This window comes from Amphibalanus amphitrite, unplaced genomic scaffold (assembly GCF_019059575.1).
Source record: "Amphibalanus amphitrite isolate SeventyFive unplaced genomic scaffold, NRLGWU_Aamphi_draft 000992F_arrow, whole genome shotgun sequence".
Lineage (NCBI taxonomy): Eukaryota > Metazoa > Arthropoda > Thecostraca > Balanomorpha > Balanidae > Amphibalanus > Amphibalanus amphitrite.
In genome coordinates, this window is record NW_024882486.1 from 106,029 (window position 1) to 123,259 (window position 17,231).

Genomic DNA, 17,231 nt, shown 5'->3' on the forward strand with positions numbered 1-17,231 from the left:
CAGCCGAACGCGCGGGGCTGGGGGGGGGGGGGTAAATTTTACCCCCCCCCCTGTTATCTCCCGAACTAATGGTCCGATTTGGAAAATTCAAACGCCAATCGAAAGCTCTCATCACGAACTACTATAAACATGTACTTAATTTAAAGTTTGAGGTCAAGGTCAAGGTCAGGTCAAGGGTACAAATTGCAAGTTTCTACAGTATCGGCCTTGCACCGTAGTTGCCGAAGAATGGAGTCATGGACTGAGACTGATCGCCCAAAACGTGTTCTTAGGCTACCAAGACAATATTCGTTGCATACAATATCATTCAGAGGTCAAGGTCAAGGTCAGGTCAGATCAGGTCAGGTCACCAAAAAACAAAATATAGAAAAGGGCATGTGCGACACATGTTTTATGGGTCATTTTACTCATAGAATTCAATAGGCACACTCAATAAGTGATATGGACCACCTCTGGATGAATTTAAGGTCGAGGTCAGGTCAAGGTCAGGTCAAGTGAGGTCAAATTTTGAAGTTGGTTGTTAAGGCCTAAAAAGGTGTCTATCTGATGTAGTTTTTCACGGCGAATCGAATGGTGCTATTTTTGTTTCCGTACGAGGTCTAGAACTTCCAAAAAAGTCATTTTTCAAAAAAAATGTGTGTCGTGACGTCATAAAATTTTGAATAACTCCCACATTTTTGAACCGATTCTTCTAAAATTTGGTATGTAGGTGCACATAGACCACTTCTCTGACATATATTCCGGTTTTTTCGATAGACTCAAAATTTTGGATTTTATAATGATTTTCCCAAAAAAGTCAGTTTTTTGAAAAAAATTTGGGCCAAAATCCAAAATTTTCAAAAAACCGAGATAGCCATTTGATAGACAAAGTAAAATTACGTATAACCTTTTTTGTTACGTCTTGATTCCTTTAAAAATGAAGATGTTAGCGGCGTTTGAACTTTTGCCGTTTTTGAGGCGAAAATGGCGAACATGACGTCACTAAAACGTCAATTTCTCAAAAATTTTCCGACGGATTTCGCTCAAATTTTCAGGGAACGTGTCAAATTGATGTAAGAAAAGGTACTGAAAGTTTGGCGGCGCTGCGCGCCGCTGTTTTTGAGATATCGCAAATATTCGTGAGGGGGGGTAAAATTTACCCCCCAGCCCCGCGCGGGTTAAAGATTCCTAAAAACTTAATATGGTATTATTTATGCTGCTCGCAACAGCGTCGAAAATCATACGCAGACAAATTAGTTTGCGTTGCATATACGAGTAGGTACATACGTACCTACTCTACGGCGTAGACCGTTAAGTGCATGCATTAGCGAAGGCGCATTTTGTTCACTCGCCGATAAAGAATGAGTCAGTCGGCTTCCGTCGAGCCGACCTTGCTAGTTCGTGTGGCCACCTCCAGACCGCAGCACCGTCCATGGCAACCGTCTGTTGTCGTTCGGCGCCATGTGACAACAGTAGCGCGTCAACCGTCGACGCCGACGCACGTGCGGGTGCCGACGGCGGTGCGGTGCGCCGGTGACGTGGCGGTGTCGGTAGTGGTGGATCGGTGACGAGTGGTGGTGAATACCGGACGAGGACGGACCTTCGACACGATATAGCGCGGTCTACTGATCGTCAGGTAAATCCGGAGCTGGTGTAGGTTTGGTCATGGCCGGTCAGGATTCATGGATAACAATGGAAGCTACCGCCGCGCGCTGGCTCCGGCTAGGCCTGAATATTAACCCGCGGACCGACGGGGATGGATATCCGCCCCCTGAGATTGTTGCCAATTGAGAAAAAAAAACTGTGGAGCGTGAAGGCAAAATTTGGCGTGGCTATATCCGAAGCGGTCTCACACAATGTGCATATGATATTACGAATAATGGCCTCTTAACTCCTCAGGTCAGGTCACCTGGTCACTTTAAATGACACAAACTCAAATCAAGCAACTCCGTCACAGTGTAAGTCACAATTAATGACAGAGCGTAATGGCCAATTCTACCATAAATGAAATAATTCAGGGCTAACCTTGATGTTCCGTTTGCTAATGGACAATTGTCAAGGCCTGGCTGGCTACACTGCGTTTTCTACGTGCGTTTTTTTTTGCGGGTTTGCGCTTTTTACGTAATATCGTTCTAGAAAAAGTTATAAATAATATGACTTTTACATTAGTTATATACAAAAGTTGATATAACTTTTACATAAACTAAAATTTAAGGTAAAAGCATCACAAAAACGTAATATCGTTCTTTTTATAGAAAAATATTACCCAAAACACGCAAACCCGCAAAAACGCATAGCGTAGCCAAGCCTTAAGGTCATGTGACGTCAATAAGAGCCACTAAAACGTTTTTCTAATAACTTCTCACAGGCAAGAGGTAGAGCCAGCCTGATTGTGCTCACTGCTCAGCTTGCCAAGACGGATCGAATGACATACTACTTGACCTTGAGTTAACTTGACCTGAGGTCAACGTTTGACCTTCACCTTTCGAGGTTAACACGTACACATGTCGATGTGGATGGACGAATGAATCCCCATCTCCATGCTCCAATCTCCTCGTATTGCTAATTTTGCTCACTTTCGCTAAGGGTAATTCCAAAAAATTGTTGAACCCTTATGCCGCAGTTTTGAATATTTTGACCTCCTCTGTGACGCTACTTTTAACCTGACCTGAAAAGACCTCAATCATCATTGTAGTCCATGCCCATTGTCACCTGTATCCATTGTCGTTTACCAATTGTGACTAACTTGCTTCGTTTTCGAGATCTTAGAGCGTAGGTGTCTGCGTAAAGTTGGCCCGGGCCCCGTCGGTGCGCGGGTTAATGGTGGCCAGACCTATCTTTTTTTGCCACATATACCTAGACGGGGTAGACCCATCTCCCTCGCCGTTACGCCCCTAATTGAGCTAGAGTCTCGCGGAAAAACGAGCGTTTGCGCCATTACGAGACGCAGCGACTGGTACCCGATAAGGTATCTACCCAATGTTAATGTCTCAGGTCCACCGGTGACCTATGAGGTCGGGTTAAGTGCAATTAGTTAAGTACAAGTTTGGTTTTGGTAAACAACTTTGCTAGAAATGGACGTCTCAAAGCCACGATTTTGGCACCATCGTGTTCGTCATGCTTAGACGCATCGCATGATATACATACTTTTTGTTTGGGTGAGGCCAGCTTTGGGTGGCGCACTGAATAACTGTTTTGCCTTTCTTTCAGAGACACCTTTACACCGAAGAAACCCAGACCATCGTCATGTGAAGGTCGTGCGTCCGTCGTCTCCTCTGTTGTGTTTCTGGAAATTTATACCATGGCCGCGTTGGACGTAACTTAGACAAGAAATAGTGTTGCTGAGGTAAGTTTTGTCGGAGATCTGAATGCCAGCTTATGCATCCAATTCGTATACAAATTTTATTTTAACCGCGTTTCTCTTTCCTTCTCATTGGTGCAATTTTTGTCGTGAAGCTCGATTTTTTATTTATTGAAATGTTACTGCTTTTTAATTGGTCTAAGATGATTTTAGGGAATTACTAGGGTTTGTTCGCTCTTTCCATAATCGATGCCGGCGTTGAAAAACAATTTTAAAGCCTATTAATTCTTTTGTTCTGCATGATTCGTTTATTGAACCTGTTGAAGATGCGGCATATCGAAAGGCATCAGATTTGATATGTAGCTGAAGGCTTATCCGTACTATCCGTTGTATCGCATATGGGTTCAATGTAACAGCAATCTTATTGGTGAACATATCCTAGGAAGATTGTTACATTTCTTAGCTCGAGAAAAGCGCCCTCTATTTAGTTGTTACCATTTTCATATCATTCAACGTCCATCCCTCTAAGTGAGGACATGGTCTCACATAGTGCAACTGCTCTGTTCCAGCTCCCCGCCATGGCGGAGAGCGTCAAGGTGCTGGTGAGATGCCGGCCGATGAACAGCAGAGAGAAGAATCTCAACTGCGAGGTAGGTCCCCACAGAAGGTGTAGAACAGTTACGACAGAACAGTTATGACAGAATAGTTATGACACATTTGGGGGGTGGTGCTTCAGGCCAGATGCAGCACTGATGGCGATGATTGAGACGGTGCTACGGGCCCGTGTGTGTCTGACTGTGCTGTCTAGTCCGTTATCGTTTCAAGTTTTGTGCTCTGCTCATTTTCTAATAGAATATCGGGAAAATATCACTCAGTCCACATGACACACTGATGAATGAATGAAATGAGTCCTCGTGGACAATGTCGACACGGAACGTCAGCTAAAGTCCGTCGATAGCTGCGCCATTTCTGCTTATGATCTGCGCCGGTGTCTGTGAAATACAGTCGGGCTGCGTGGCCAGGTCATTCGCGGAAGGTCGCGCCCGCTACCACTGCTGCCCAGACAGTGTCGTATGGCCAGTGGGGATGGGGAGGTTAGGGGAGGGGTACGGCAAACATTTCCAGGAACCGGTGGGCGATACTACCGCTCGATCGACCGCCAAGTGCATAGATTGCACACAGAAAGGCAATAGGACATTGTGTACGCCCATTCTGCTGAACATTATTAATGAGATGTTTGCAATGAGGCAGGCAACGGAAGGCTTACTGCGCTCAAAACTACCCTTCATAACCCTGACCTTTGGATACAACGGGGTTTTGTTTGAATTCAGACACTATAACGCGTCATATGAAAATCAACCATCGTATGAAAATATGTGTAATGTACTTTACATAAATGCTGAATACCTATCACCATTGTTCTTTTTTCTTTTTTTCAAATTCACATACCTACAATAATGGTCCACCAATTCTTACATTGCAGATACTGCTCGCTCGTTGTTTACTGCATTAAAACTCACTGAATTCCTGATGGTGTCCCTTGATGGCAATGCGTGGTTATTCACCTCTCTGATTCTGTATGTGCTGGACTGGCGCATCTGTTTGCATGTCTGATTCTTTTGTCAGCTTTCCTTCGACAAAACAATGCTCACGGCATTATCGACAGGCGCCAATCGATCGATCGATGTCAGGAATATATTTTTTACACCTCGCCGCACCACAGATGGCATGCGCAAAAAGAGGAAGACTGACGCCCTCCATAGAGTCTTTGCTATCATAAATGGAGAGGGAGGGTCATGGATAAAGCACACCCTCACTGTACTGTGAGTGAGTGGTAGTTATCGAAAAGAAACGCTTGCATTTTCCCGTTTCATGTAGCATAACCTCACCCAGCGCTGTGAACTCCTATTTACGGCATTTACACGATTGGGTCGTTGGGTGAATCAAATGCCGTTGGTCCCATCAAAATGAACTGGTAACTCTCGAGCCCCTGCAAGAAACTGAGGCCGCTTATAGCCCGCCAAAAATGGAGTGAACAGAGTACGTAACAAGGCCCAACGATCTGACTAAAAGCTATCATCAGGAACGGACACCAACATTTGTCAAAGAAAAACACAGTGGATTCTCCTCGGCCCTGTTTCAGCGCATAACGCTACCTGGCATTACGACAACGTTACGGTATTGCGGGAGCTGACGTCATACTGTCATAGCTGTATGATGTCATGCGACTTGGGCCCAACCACGGCTTTTCACTAGCTCTCAAATAGCGTCAACTTTAACTACTATATTAATGACATCACTCAATAGGTACTAGAGCACCGAGTTTGCTGATTTTTTTTCATAGAAACCCAATACCTCGATACGGGTAGCGTCAGGTAGCGTCCTGCCGTGAAACAGGGACCTTGAAGCGCCATTTTCCCACCACTCCCCCGCGGTCAGCGCGGTCAGTTTGGGGCGCGTTTGACCTCGGCCGTGGTACCTCTGCGATCGACCATGGCCGGCTTCGGCTCTGTTAGTTGTTACCCACCCAGAGCCATGGTTACCGGACCGTTCGGTGAATCGTTACACAGCACACCGCACAAGGTCGGTCAATCCACGCCATATTGGCTGGGGCGTGTCCGATTCTCACTGTGGACAGGTTCGCGATAGGGCTGATTATTGTTTGTTCGCCGCGGAGCTGATACAAAAACGGAATAGTGGTCCTGAGTAATTTATTTAGCTTTATGTCAAATGTTTCTTTTTTTGTAGCTGTGAGCGACTTAACATGAACCATAGCTCCATCGGCTGACAATAAATCGTATTATATCAAAGCCAGATCGAGACTCAAAAAGATAATTCGAGAGGCCAAACGAGCAGCTGAGATTAGATTGGCAAATGAATGTGGAGGTGATCTCAAGCGGTTTTTCGGTTTTTATAAATTTAACATGCATGATCCAAGAATCGGGTTAATAGAAAAAGATGGGCAAGTTTATCATGAAGATAAGCTCAAAGCTAGGACATTTAATGAGCAGTTTTCAAGTGTTTTTACTGATGAGTGTCTAGCAAATATGCCAATAAGTAGAAATGATGCCAGACTGTTCAGCAAACTTACAACTATCGATTTAGTTCAAACCGACATCTTGAAACATCTCGAAAGCCTTAAAGCAAATAAGGCTTGTGGTCCCGATGCTATTTCAGCAAGAATACTAAAGGAAGCTGCAAAAGAGCTTTCCGTGCCTCTTTATATAATATTCAAACACTCATTTGAAACAGGTATTATACCTGAAGACTGGAAGCATGCGTACGTGGTACCAATCTTTAAGGGGGGTAGTAAAACTAAGGCTGAAAATTATAGGCCTGTTAGCTTAACTTCTATCGCTTGTAAAATACTCGAGAAAATAATAAAATGTAATATACTGAATCACTTAGAGCAAAATGAACTTTTATTGCCTTCTCAACATGGATTCAGAGCTGGACGATCGTGTCTGACAAATTTGCTAGACTTTCTCGAGTATGTAACAGAGCTATTAGACAGGGGACAGAAGGTAGCAGTAGTGTATTTAGATTTTTGTAAAGCTTTCGACAAGGTTCCACATCAAAGATTATTAGTTTCATTACAGTGTCATGGCTTAGACGGTTTCCTCCTTAGATGGATAGAGACCTGGCTGGTAGGACGTAAGCAGCGAGTTGTTTTGAATGGACAACAGTCTGAGTGGGCGGAGGTTAAGAGTGGTGTACCACAAGGTACGGTTCTAGCCCCATTGCTCTTTATTATTTTTGTAAACTCTCTGGATAATAATTTAAGCAGTAGGCTTTGGAAATTTGCTGATGACATTAAGCTGGCAAAAGCAATTACATCAGACGAGGACATGAAAACATTACAATCAGATTTAAACATTCTTTTCAATTGGAGCAGAAAATGGCAGATGGAATTTAACGTAGAGAAATGCAAAGTTCTTAGCGTTGGGGTAAATGAAAATGATCGATATTATTTAAACGGCAGTCAACTGCAAAATGTTTTTGAAGAAAGAGATTTAGGTGTTTTAATCACAAATGATCTAAAATTCAGTCATCAATGTCAAGAAGCCCGTAAAAAGTCTCTGAAAATGTTGGGAGTAATATATAGAAACGTTAATTATAAAAGTAAAGACGTTATGAAAAACTTTATTGTTCTCTTGTTCGTCCACATTTAGAGTATTGTGCACAGGCATGGTACTCGCCCTTTAAAAAAGACGCCAAGTCTCTAGAGCGTGTGCAGAGGAAGGCCACTAGGATGGTGCATGGTTTTCGCGGGATGACTTACAGAGAAAGGCTTGTCTCGTTAAATATGTTTTCACTCCATTACCGGAGAGTGAGAGGTGATTTGATTGAATTGTTCAAAATTTATAGAGGTATTGATAAGCTAGATTTTAAGAGCTTATTCACGATAAGTTCGAACTCTACAAGAGGACATGGATGTAAATTGGTAAAGAAATTTTCAAAAACGCGTTTAAGGCAATCCTTTTTTACTAACCGCGTCATTGATATGTGGAATAGCTTACCTCCTTGGGTTATTGATAGTTCCTCCCTTAACAAATTCAAACATAACGTGGATTTGTATTTTACGGAGCGTGGTGCGGTCTTTGACACCATTGAAGACGTAGACAACTCTGATAGGTTTCGTTGTTAGGATACACTCATTGCATTCATTGTCATGTAAATCTTGTTCAGTGTGCATGAATGTGTACATCACTGTGTATTTCATCCTTGTAACCTTGTTGGGCTCCTGTAGCCTGTTGTTACATTGTAATATATGTTATGTTATGTTATGTTAACACTATAGGTATGCTACAGTTGTCTTTATTTTTCCTTTCGCATGGTATGACACTTATATCTTTGCCTTCCTCATCATCTCTCAGTCATTTTAGCAAAGCCAGTTCTATGTAACAAAGCACAGACACTTTTCATTGTGACTGAATTATTCAATGATCATGTAGTAAGCCAACAAGTGGAATTGTCATTTACTCTGAGGCGGCCCCCTCTGCTGTGTTGTAAATAACTCGAAAAACTTTTTTGAATGCAGACATCTAGTAAAACCAATGACAATGATATGTGTGAATTGCTGTAAATTAGTTAAGAAGAGTCTGGTGAAGGCATGTTCTCAATGATCGGATCAAGAATGTTAACAATGGGATCAAGGTTGGATTACTTGTAACTCGTGTTATCTGGCTTAGCCTCATTACGGAGATGTAATATGTTCGCTCACATAACTCGCGAAGCTCCACAGCACATTCCATAATCACACGCTTAAGTTCAAAGCCAAAAGAATCATAATATATATTATCCAATAATGTAATTGTCTGTTTCGCCATAATGCTTCCCTCTCTCTCACTCCGACTCCTTTCGTACGGTCCCTCTGTCCTAGCGCGTCGTCATGCTGGGAGCGTAGGCTGTGCTGTGCCGCAACACACGGCGGCTCGGCGGCACAGCATGCCCGGGCCGGGCAGCGAATTTACAAACTGTATACACGCCTTCGGAGTTCGGAGCGCCAATCATATTGCACCAGCCGCTGGCGTGACGTCGGCCATGACGTCAGAGAAGGGGCGGAGTGAAGTTGGTTAGCCAGCTGTTTTCACAGCGCGGCGGGCGGCGCAGTGCGGCGAGCGCGCGATTTTGTTTGTAAACAATCGTTGCCAAGGCCGTATTGGTATAGATGGTTGCAGCGTGATTGATTTTGATTGTTTGATTGATGTGATGCGACGAGTATCATGGATGAGGATACTTACGATAGCATAATTGGTAAACACAGTTGCCTGCAAAGTTTGAATGTCAATCAGACCGATCGTGCATCAAGTGCCTGTGGCCAAGTGGCTATGATCCTCGGATATCACTTAGAGGAGCCGAGTTCGATTCTTGGGGCTGCGAGTTTTTCTCATGAGCTCCGACGTCTAATTGAACGGTTTTACGTAAGCCTATAAGTAATATAAAGCAAACCCCTCTTATTGACGAACGCGGTTGGCGGCTCACACGCATGTTGCAGGTCAGAGTGGGTGGTATGAAACGACGCGTCTCGACCGTCTCCGTGTTGTTTGCTAGGTGTGCGCGCTGTCAGTGCACGGGTTTTGTGCATTTCGCCGAAAATCATTCTGGATTCTAATGAAATCGGACGTCTAAATAGGCCGACTCGGCGGCGCTCTGAACGGCAGACGGCTTAAAAGATCAACTTGAAACTTATACGCCCGTCTAGCGGCATCGATTTTGGCGAGGCACTTTTCGGATCTTCGGCATTTTGGAGCATAGTTAGAGATCCGAAAAGTGCTTCGCCAAAATCGATGCCGCTAGACGGGCGTATAAGTTTCAAGTTGATCTTTTAAGCCGTCTGCCGTTCAGAGCGCCGCCGAGTCGGCCTATTTAGACGTCCGATTTCATTAGAATCCAGAATGATTTTCGGCGAAATGCACAAAACCCGTGCACTGACAGCGCGCACACCTAGCAAACAACACGGAGACGGTCGAGACGCGTCGTTTCATACCACCCACTCTGACCTGCAACATGCGTGTGAGCCGCCAACCGCGTTCGTCAATAAGAGGGGTTTGCTTTATATTACTTATAGCTTACGTAAAACCGTTCAATTAGACGTTGGAAATGGGAAAAACTCGCCGCCCCGAGAATTGAACTCGGCTCCTCTAGGTGATGTGCCAGGATCATAGCCACTTGGCCACAGGCGATTGGTGGACGGTCGGTCTGATTGACATTCAAACTTTGCAGGCAACTGTGTTTACCAATTATGCTATCGTAAGTATAACTTGGTCTTTCGGATGAACTATTTCCCAAACAAGATCAGGGGTTTTAGCTAGTTGTAAATATTCAACACAACATTACGATTTCTCATCGAGTAGGTAAGCTCCACGATCCGCGAGTCTTCCGCTCCGCCCCTGCACTTGACGTCACCTGCCAAGCGCCGCTACAGCCTTTCACTCCGCCCATTGGCATGACGTCACGGCTCGGTCTCCGAAGACGTGTATACAGTTGGTAAATTTGCGGCCGGGCATGCTTGTTATCCTTGCGTTATGCGTGTTATGCGGGCATGCTTGTTATGCGTGTTATCCTGTGAGCGGACGGTCTTATGATGCGCTAAGGTTTGGCCCACCCCACCATCCCTCCTCAGCTCCTGTCCCGTGGGGATTGCAACCGCGTGCGGATCCATATGTTGGTAAATAATAAACGTGTTTGCCGCGATATTCAGCAACTCTTTGAGGTACACATCAACAAGCAACAACTGGGAAACTGCACTTCATTGAAGCGGAAGTGTGGTGGGGCGGAGAGTGGGGCGGGGGTGGAAGGAGGGTTGTTTTGAACGGACCACCCTCCACTAGGCTGGAAAAAAAAAAAGAAGAAAGGACGCGAAGCACACGCGTGTGTGGGTGTGTACAAGACTGTCAAGTTATTAAATACTTCAAAATTGATCCAATTCTGAGTAGATTTTATGATCAAGGACCAGCAGACTTAGTGCTGACTATCGTGACTTATTGGAAAATCACAATCTTTCATTAGCGTCACACTATAATTGATGCGCTATAACTTGTATCAGCTAAGCTAAAATCAGGAAGACGAAAAACACAAGGCAGAGGCGCGATCTGATACATTTATAGGACGCAAAGCGCAACGCTAGGTTTAAATGAGTAACAGCAAAAACAAAACACATGCCAAAAGTGGGAATATCACTTCAAGCGTTGATTTTGCATTCGCTCTCCTAAAAGCGCCTTGTCGTCAATCGTCATTGGAGGCATAATGCATTCTTCGCTGAGCCTTAACCCGCGCGTGGCTGGGGGGGGGGTAAATTTTACCCCCCCTCGCGAATTTTTGCGATATCTCAAAAACGGCGGCGCGCAGCGCCGCCAAACTTTCAGTACCTTTTCTTACATCAATTTGACACGTTCTCTGAAAATTTGAGCGAAATCTGTCGGAAATTTTTTGAGAAAATGACGTTTTAGTGACGTCATGTTCGCCATTTTCGCCTCAAAAACGGCAAAAGTTCAAACGCCGCTAACATCTTCATTTTTAAAGGAATCAAGACGTAACAAAAAAGGTCATACGTAATTTTACTTTGTCTATCAAATGGCTATCTCGGTTTTTTGAAAATTTTGGATTTTGGCCTAAATTTTTTTTCAAAAAACTGACTTTTTTGGGAAAATCATTATAAAATCCAAAATTTTGAGTCTATCAAAAAACCGGAATATATGTCAGAGAAGTGGTCTATGTGCACCTACATGCCAAATTTTAGAAGAATCGGTTCAAAAATGTGGGAGTTATTCAAAATTTTATGACGTCACGACACACAATTTTTTTGAAAAATGAATTTTTTGGAAGTTCTAGACCTCGTACGGAAACAAAAATAGCACCATTCGATTCGCCGTGAAAAACTGCATCAGATAGACAACTTTTTAGGCCTTAACAACCAATTTCAAAATTTGACCTCACTTGACCTGACCTTGACCTGACCTCGACCTGAAATTCATCCAGAGGTAGTCCATATCACTTATTGAGTGTGCCTATTGAATTCTATGAGTAAAATGACCCATAAAACATGTGTCGCACATGCCCTTTTCTATATTTTGTTTTTTGGTGACCTGACCTGACCTGACCTGACCTTGACCTTGACCTCTGAATGATATTGTATGCAACGACTATTGTCTTGGTAGCCTAAGAACACGTTTTGGGCGATCAGTCTCAGTCCATGACTCCATTCTTCGGCAACTACGGTGCAAGGCCGATACTGTAGAAACTTGCAATTTGTACCCTTGACCTGACCTTGACCTTGACCTCAAACTTTAAATTAAGTACATGTTTTTAGTAGTTCGTGATGAGAGCTTTCGATTGGCGTTTGAATTTTCCAAATCGGACCATTAGTTCGGGAGATAACAGGGGGGGTAAAATTTACCCCCCCCCCCAGCCCCGCGCGTTCGGCTGGAGACCCCAGCCCGCGCGGGTTAAGGCCTGGCTACACTATGCGTTTTCTTCGTGCGTTTTTTGCGTGTTTGCGTGTTTTGCGTGATATCGTTCTAGAAAAAAGAAGGATATTACGTTTTTGTGATGTTTTTTACCTTAAATTTTAGTTACATAAGAGTTATATTAGTTTTTGTATGTAACCAAAGTAAAAATTATATAGTTTATAACTTTTTTCCTAGAACGATATTACGCAAAACACGCAAACCTGCAAAAACGCACGCAGAAAACGCATAGTGTAGCCAGGCCTTTATACATTGTTGCGTGTCGCAAAACTAATGGGGCATTCCGCCTTCGGGAGGAATAATCCCGTCTTTCAGAGGCGTTATAGCGCCATTCGGCCGATTCGGGTAGTTGTCATGTCGCCATAGTAAGTTAGTTAAAATGACCCTCCCTGAAAGAGGGAAGTCGTCTATTGCTATCATTGTAGCGCTCGTACATACATGTGGCCTGTGGCAGGATTCAGCCTAGTGCAGTGCGGGCGGGCACTCGGAAAACCGTGAATACCCCCATACGAATCGCTACTTTCATTGGGTGAAGTTTGTATGCAAGCATACCCTCAGTGGGAGGAAAATGCGCTTTCCACCAATCGACTTATCCAGCTGCTACGTTTGATGATTAATACGATTGCTATCTGTTTGCATGGGCTCCTGATTGGCGGATTTTATTGTAATTAGCAGCCGTTCGATGGCCGAATGGGCGGCCAAATTTAGCCCTGCTGAGCGTCGATCGTCCCGAGCCGGAGCCATTCGAGCCATGGGGCGGCGTCGCAGAACGGTTGCGATCGAACTCTGCCAGCCACGGCGCTGACCAGGGGCTCCTCGGCTGAATTAGCGTGCGCCGACCTAACCAGGTGTGTCCGCCCCCACTGAGACGCACGGCTGCAGTCCGCTCGCTGCGCACGGGTCGCACACGGCTCCAGTACTGCTCGTAAAAGGACGGACAGGTCGATGGGTGGAACGTTTATCGACCACCGCGACGACGCGCCCCGCCGGTCGGTCCTTTCGATGGCCCGCTGTCGCCGTTGAGGCTCCGAGTGACCTTGGCAGGGTGACCCAGAGCTGGGGCACTAAGGAATGCGTGCCGCGGCAGTGAGATTACTGAGAACCTGACGCGAAGCCTAAGTCGTCGAATAGGCCCAGATTGCGTCACAAAACCTAGGCATCAGAGTGGAGCCGTCCTGAGGTCGTGAGAAGATGCGATGCACATTAAACTCTCATTCTTTATATTTCACTCTTTTATGGAGCTTCGCTAGATAAAAGCCATCCACCTCGCCTTGCTCAACTCCCTTCCCCTCCGCGCGTCTGTCGACCCCTCCCCCGATCGGGCACTCTCGGGGGCGGTGCAGTACTGCTGTGCACAGGCCGTGCGCGGCCGTCCATCGATTGGTGATGCCAAGGCCGCCCTGCAGTCGGTCAGTACGGCCCGCCGTGCCGCCGGCCGTAGTCGAGGGACCGGCATCAATACTGTGTGCGGGCCTGTACCGGGACTGTGGCGCGGGGTGCAGAGTTGGTAGGATCAAACTGCTGCAGCGGTAGCCGTTGAAAACGAATGGAAATGATGCTAGTCATATGCTAAACTGATGCTAACGAGGAGAGGCTTAGGCGCAACTCTGCGAGATATCAGAGCTATGCTTTTCCATGTGTGTACTGGCAGCACCTCACAGCAATATTTCCTGAAGCAGAATCACCGAGTGGTTATTAGGAGCGCTTCGTATCTTGTCACTCATACATTGCGAACACTTTTCAGTTGACATGCCAAATTATTACACCCTCATCACTGTCTCGCTCGTTACTTCACCAAGTCCAGCCAATCTACAGTCCAGTAGTCCTAACGTCAGGTCCTGTCATCAAGCGGTTCTTTTGCAGTCCGATGGCTCAGCGCCGCAGCTGGTCTCGGCACCGGTCCGGTGACCACTGCGGACTGTGTTGTCATAGTGACGATATGGGTAACAGACAGCGCGGTCAGCCGCTCAGTCACGCCCTCGCGGAGTGCGTACGCAGAATGAGTGCCGATGGCGAGTGCCGTAATGAGTGCCTTCGGCGAGCACTCGCCTGGCGACTGTCGGGCAGGGCTCGACTGATCAGTCCAGTACCTGCAAGTGTGACAGGCTAGTTGTATTTACGGCATCAATGAGCAGTTGAATGCTTCGCTAACTGCGAAAAATGTTTCACTGGGTCTCTGAAATCTTTGAAAAGGCCGTCCCAAGACCCCCGAATCTCATGTCACTTGAACTTCTGAAAATACAAACCGTGCGCACTATATCGTAGCCTGAAGTCTAGTTTAAACGTAGCTCATGTAAATTAGATCGACTGTATGGTAACGACATACTACGTTGTTCTCTGGAACAGCTCAGAAATGCAGATTGCAGATGTTGCAACTTTGTATGTTTACATGCCTAAGGCAGTTGATGATCCCTGTTTAACATTTATACAGTATAAGCAGAACACCGTTAAGCCATTTGCATCTTGGAGATCGCGTGATGTGATCGATGGAAATGTGGGTAAGCCGATGGCTGAATGAGTCAAAGTCCAACTATCTATTCCAGTGATAAAGCCGGGATACACTAGGATTAGGCATGGGGAATGTTTCGTTATTGTGAATCGCAATAGGTGAAGCGGTATGAGTGTTATGGAGTAAAATGATGATGACTTTGACATGTTTTTTTCTCGGTATATCTTCACGTAAATTTAATGATAAGAGATATATAAATCGCTTTAAGCTTACTTAAAAAGGTACATAGCAGGGCTTGACAGATGTCCGTTACTGCTAGCAGAAAAGTTCAAGGCTGCTGAAATGTCAGAAAAGAAGTTCAAACCACGGACGTGTAAATAAACTGGACTGACAATCCCAATGGACCTCCTATGGAAGATAGTGAAGCCGACAAGGCGCCATTTTACGTTGCCAAAAAACCGTGCTCTGGAAGGTCATCGAGCCAATACAATTAGAATTGCGTCCAAACGGATGGTCGGATCGAGATGCTGGTGGTACCGTTCAACGGGTAATTCCTTGAGGCAGGTGATGATGCATGTCGCAGGTCACCCGGTGTCACATGGCGCGTGCCACGTGCCGACAAACATACAAAGGGCAAAAACCTTTAAGCGACGCTTCAAATCAAACGAAGGGCGGCACAGGTGCCAAACTCACAGGTCACATGTCCCAGTGTTCGACCACTAACATATGGTATGCTCGGCATCAGGGGGTGCGGAATGCACGCGCTAGTGGCGAAAAACATGTTTTGAGGAGGCATCCTCCGATTCCGGAAAACCTTGACCTAGGCACACCAAGTTTGGCACACTGACACTACTGGACACGCGCTTTAAGGTGCTGTACAAATAGGCGTGCTGGGGTACACGGTGCACGTGCTGTGCACGTGCAAACCTTTTGATGTTGCACTCCAGGTGTCACATATGCGGGTAGGGCGGGTAGCGCTGGCAAGCTCAAAGTGCCAAATTTACATAGGCCACCCAGAATGCATTCCAGCATAGTTATTGAACATATCCATCTCCTGGTGGCCCCTAAAGGTACGCTCTGCACGTGCAAAAAATTATCCGCGCCGGACGGTGGGGATGCTTGGACACCCTATGTGGATTTACGTAAATATCTCGAAAACGGCGATGTGTAGCGCCGCCGTTTTTGGCACACCTTTTCATAATCTTTTTCACACATGCTGCGTAACTTTCAGACTTAGGTCACTCAAGGTTAGGTCATCAGGTTACGTCCAAGTGACCTTACCTTAGGAAAAGCTATAGTGCCCGTCATAGCTACACAGACTGAACAATCGGTTTAAAACGTGCAGCAATTGATACGATCAACAGTATGTATATACGTAGAGTACCTACCTCTACCTCGAAATTTCAATATCACTGACCTAGGGTTCTGTTGATTTTGCGACCTCAGACCACCACATGCACGCCAAATCATTTATTTTGTCAAACTCGGGCTCATAAACTTTTTGCTACCCAGCAACGCAAATTTACGCCTCAATCGCCGGCCAGCGTAGCATAGGCATCTTCGTTATCTACTCGTACGTTGTTTGCGCCTGCAATAATAGGTACTGTACCGCAATAACTATTATCTTCATCTTTCACCCATAGATGGCAGTAGCAAAGCGCCTGCATCTATGCTGTGCCGCAGTGCTCTTACAATATGAGCTGAGCAATGAGCATTGAGCAAGCAAGGGATATTGAAATCATAGGCGGCGGAACGAGGGGGGCACCGGGGCACCGTGCCCCCCTTTGATTTTGGCATTTTAACATAGCCTTTTCCATATAGCTACACAACGCCGTTTTCGAGATATTTACGTAAATCCACATAGGGTGTCCATTGTCCAAGCATCCCCACCGCCCGGCGCGGATAATTTTTTGCACGTGCAGAGCGCACCTTTGGGGGCCACCAGGAGATGGATATGCTCAATAACTATGCTGGAATGCATTCTGGGTGGCCTATGTAAATTTGGCACTTTGAGCTTGCCAGCGCTACCCGCCCTACCCGCATATGTGACACCTGGAGTGCAACATCAAAAGGTTTGCACGTGCACAGCACGTGCACCGTGTACCCCAGCACGCCTATTTGTACAGCACCTTAAAGCGCGTGTCCAGTAGTGTCAGTGTGCCAAACTTGGTGTGCCTAGGTCAAGGTTTTCCGGAATCGGAGGATGCCTCCTCAAAACATGTTTTTCGCCACTAGCGCGTGCATTCCGCACCCCCTGATGCCGAGCATACCATATGTTAGTGGTCGAACACTGGGACATGTGACCTGTGAGTTTGGCACCTGTGCCGCCTTTCGTTTGATTTGAAGCGTCGCTTAAAGGTTTTTGCCCTTTGTAAGTTTGTCGGCACGTGGCACGCGCCATGTGACACCGGGTGACCTGCGACATGCATCATCACCTGCCTCAAGGAATTACCCGTTGAACGGTACCACCAGCATCTCGTTCCGACCATCCGTTTGGACGCAATTCTAATTGTATTGGCTCGATGACCTTCCA

The 17,231-nt window shown here is 45.8% G+C and overlaps 1 protein-coding gene across 3 annotated transcripts in view; it reads left to right on the forward strand.

The window, feature by feature from the left end:
• The first annotated feature begins 3,188 nt into the window (after positions 1-3,188).
• LOC122368961 (kinesin-like protein KIF17) overlaps positions 3,189-17,231 on the forward strand; it is a 38,740-nt gene continuing 24,697 nt past the window's right edge. For 2 of the 3 annotated variants that reach the window (XM_043343302.1, XM_043343301.1), the window contains exons 1-2: positions 3,196-3,325; positions 3,850-3,930. In XM_043343302.1, the coding sequence (XP_043199237.1) occupies positions 3,859-3,930 (72 nt within the window). In that variant the 5' untranslated portion in view covers positions 3,196-3,325; positions 3,850-3,858. Of the gene's footprint in view, positions 3,326-3,849; positions 3,931-17,231 lie in introns of all 3 variants that reach the window. The other variant, XM_043343300.1, reaches the window with a different exon arrangement.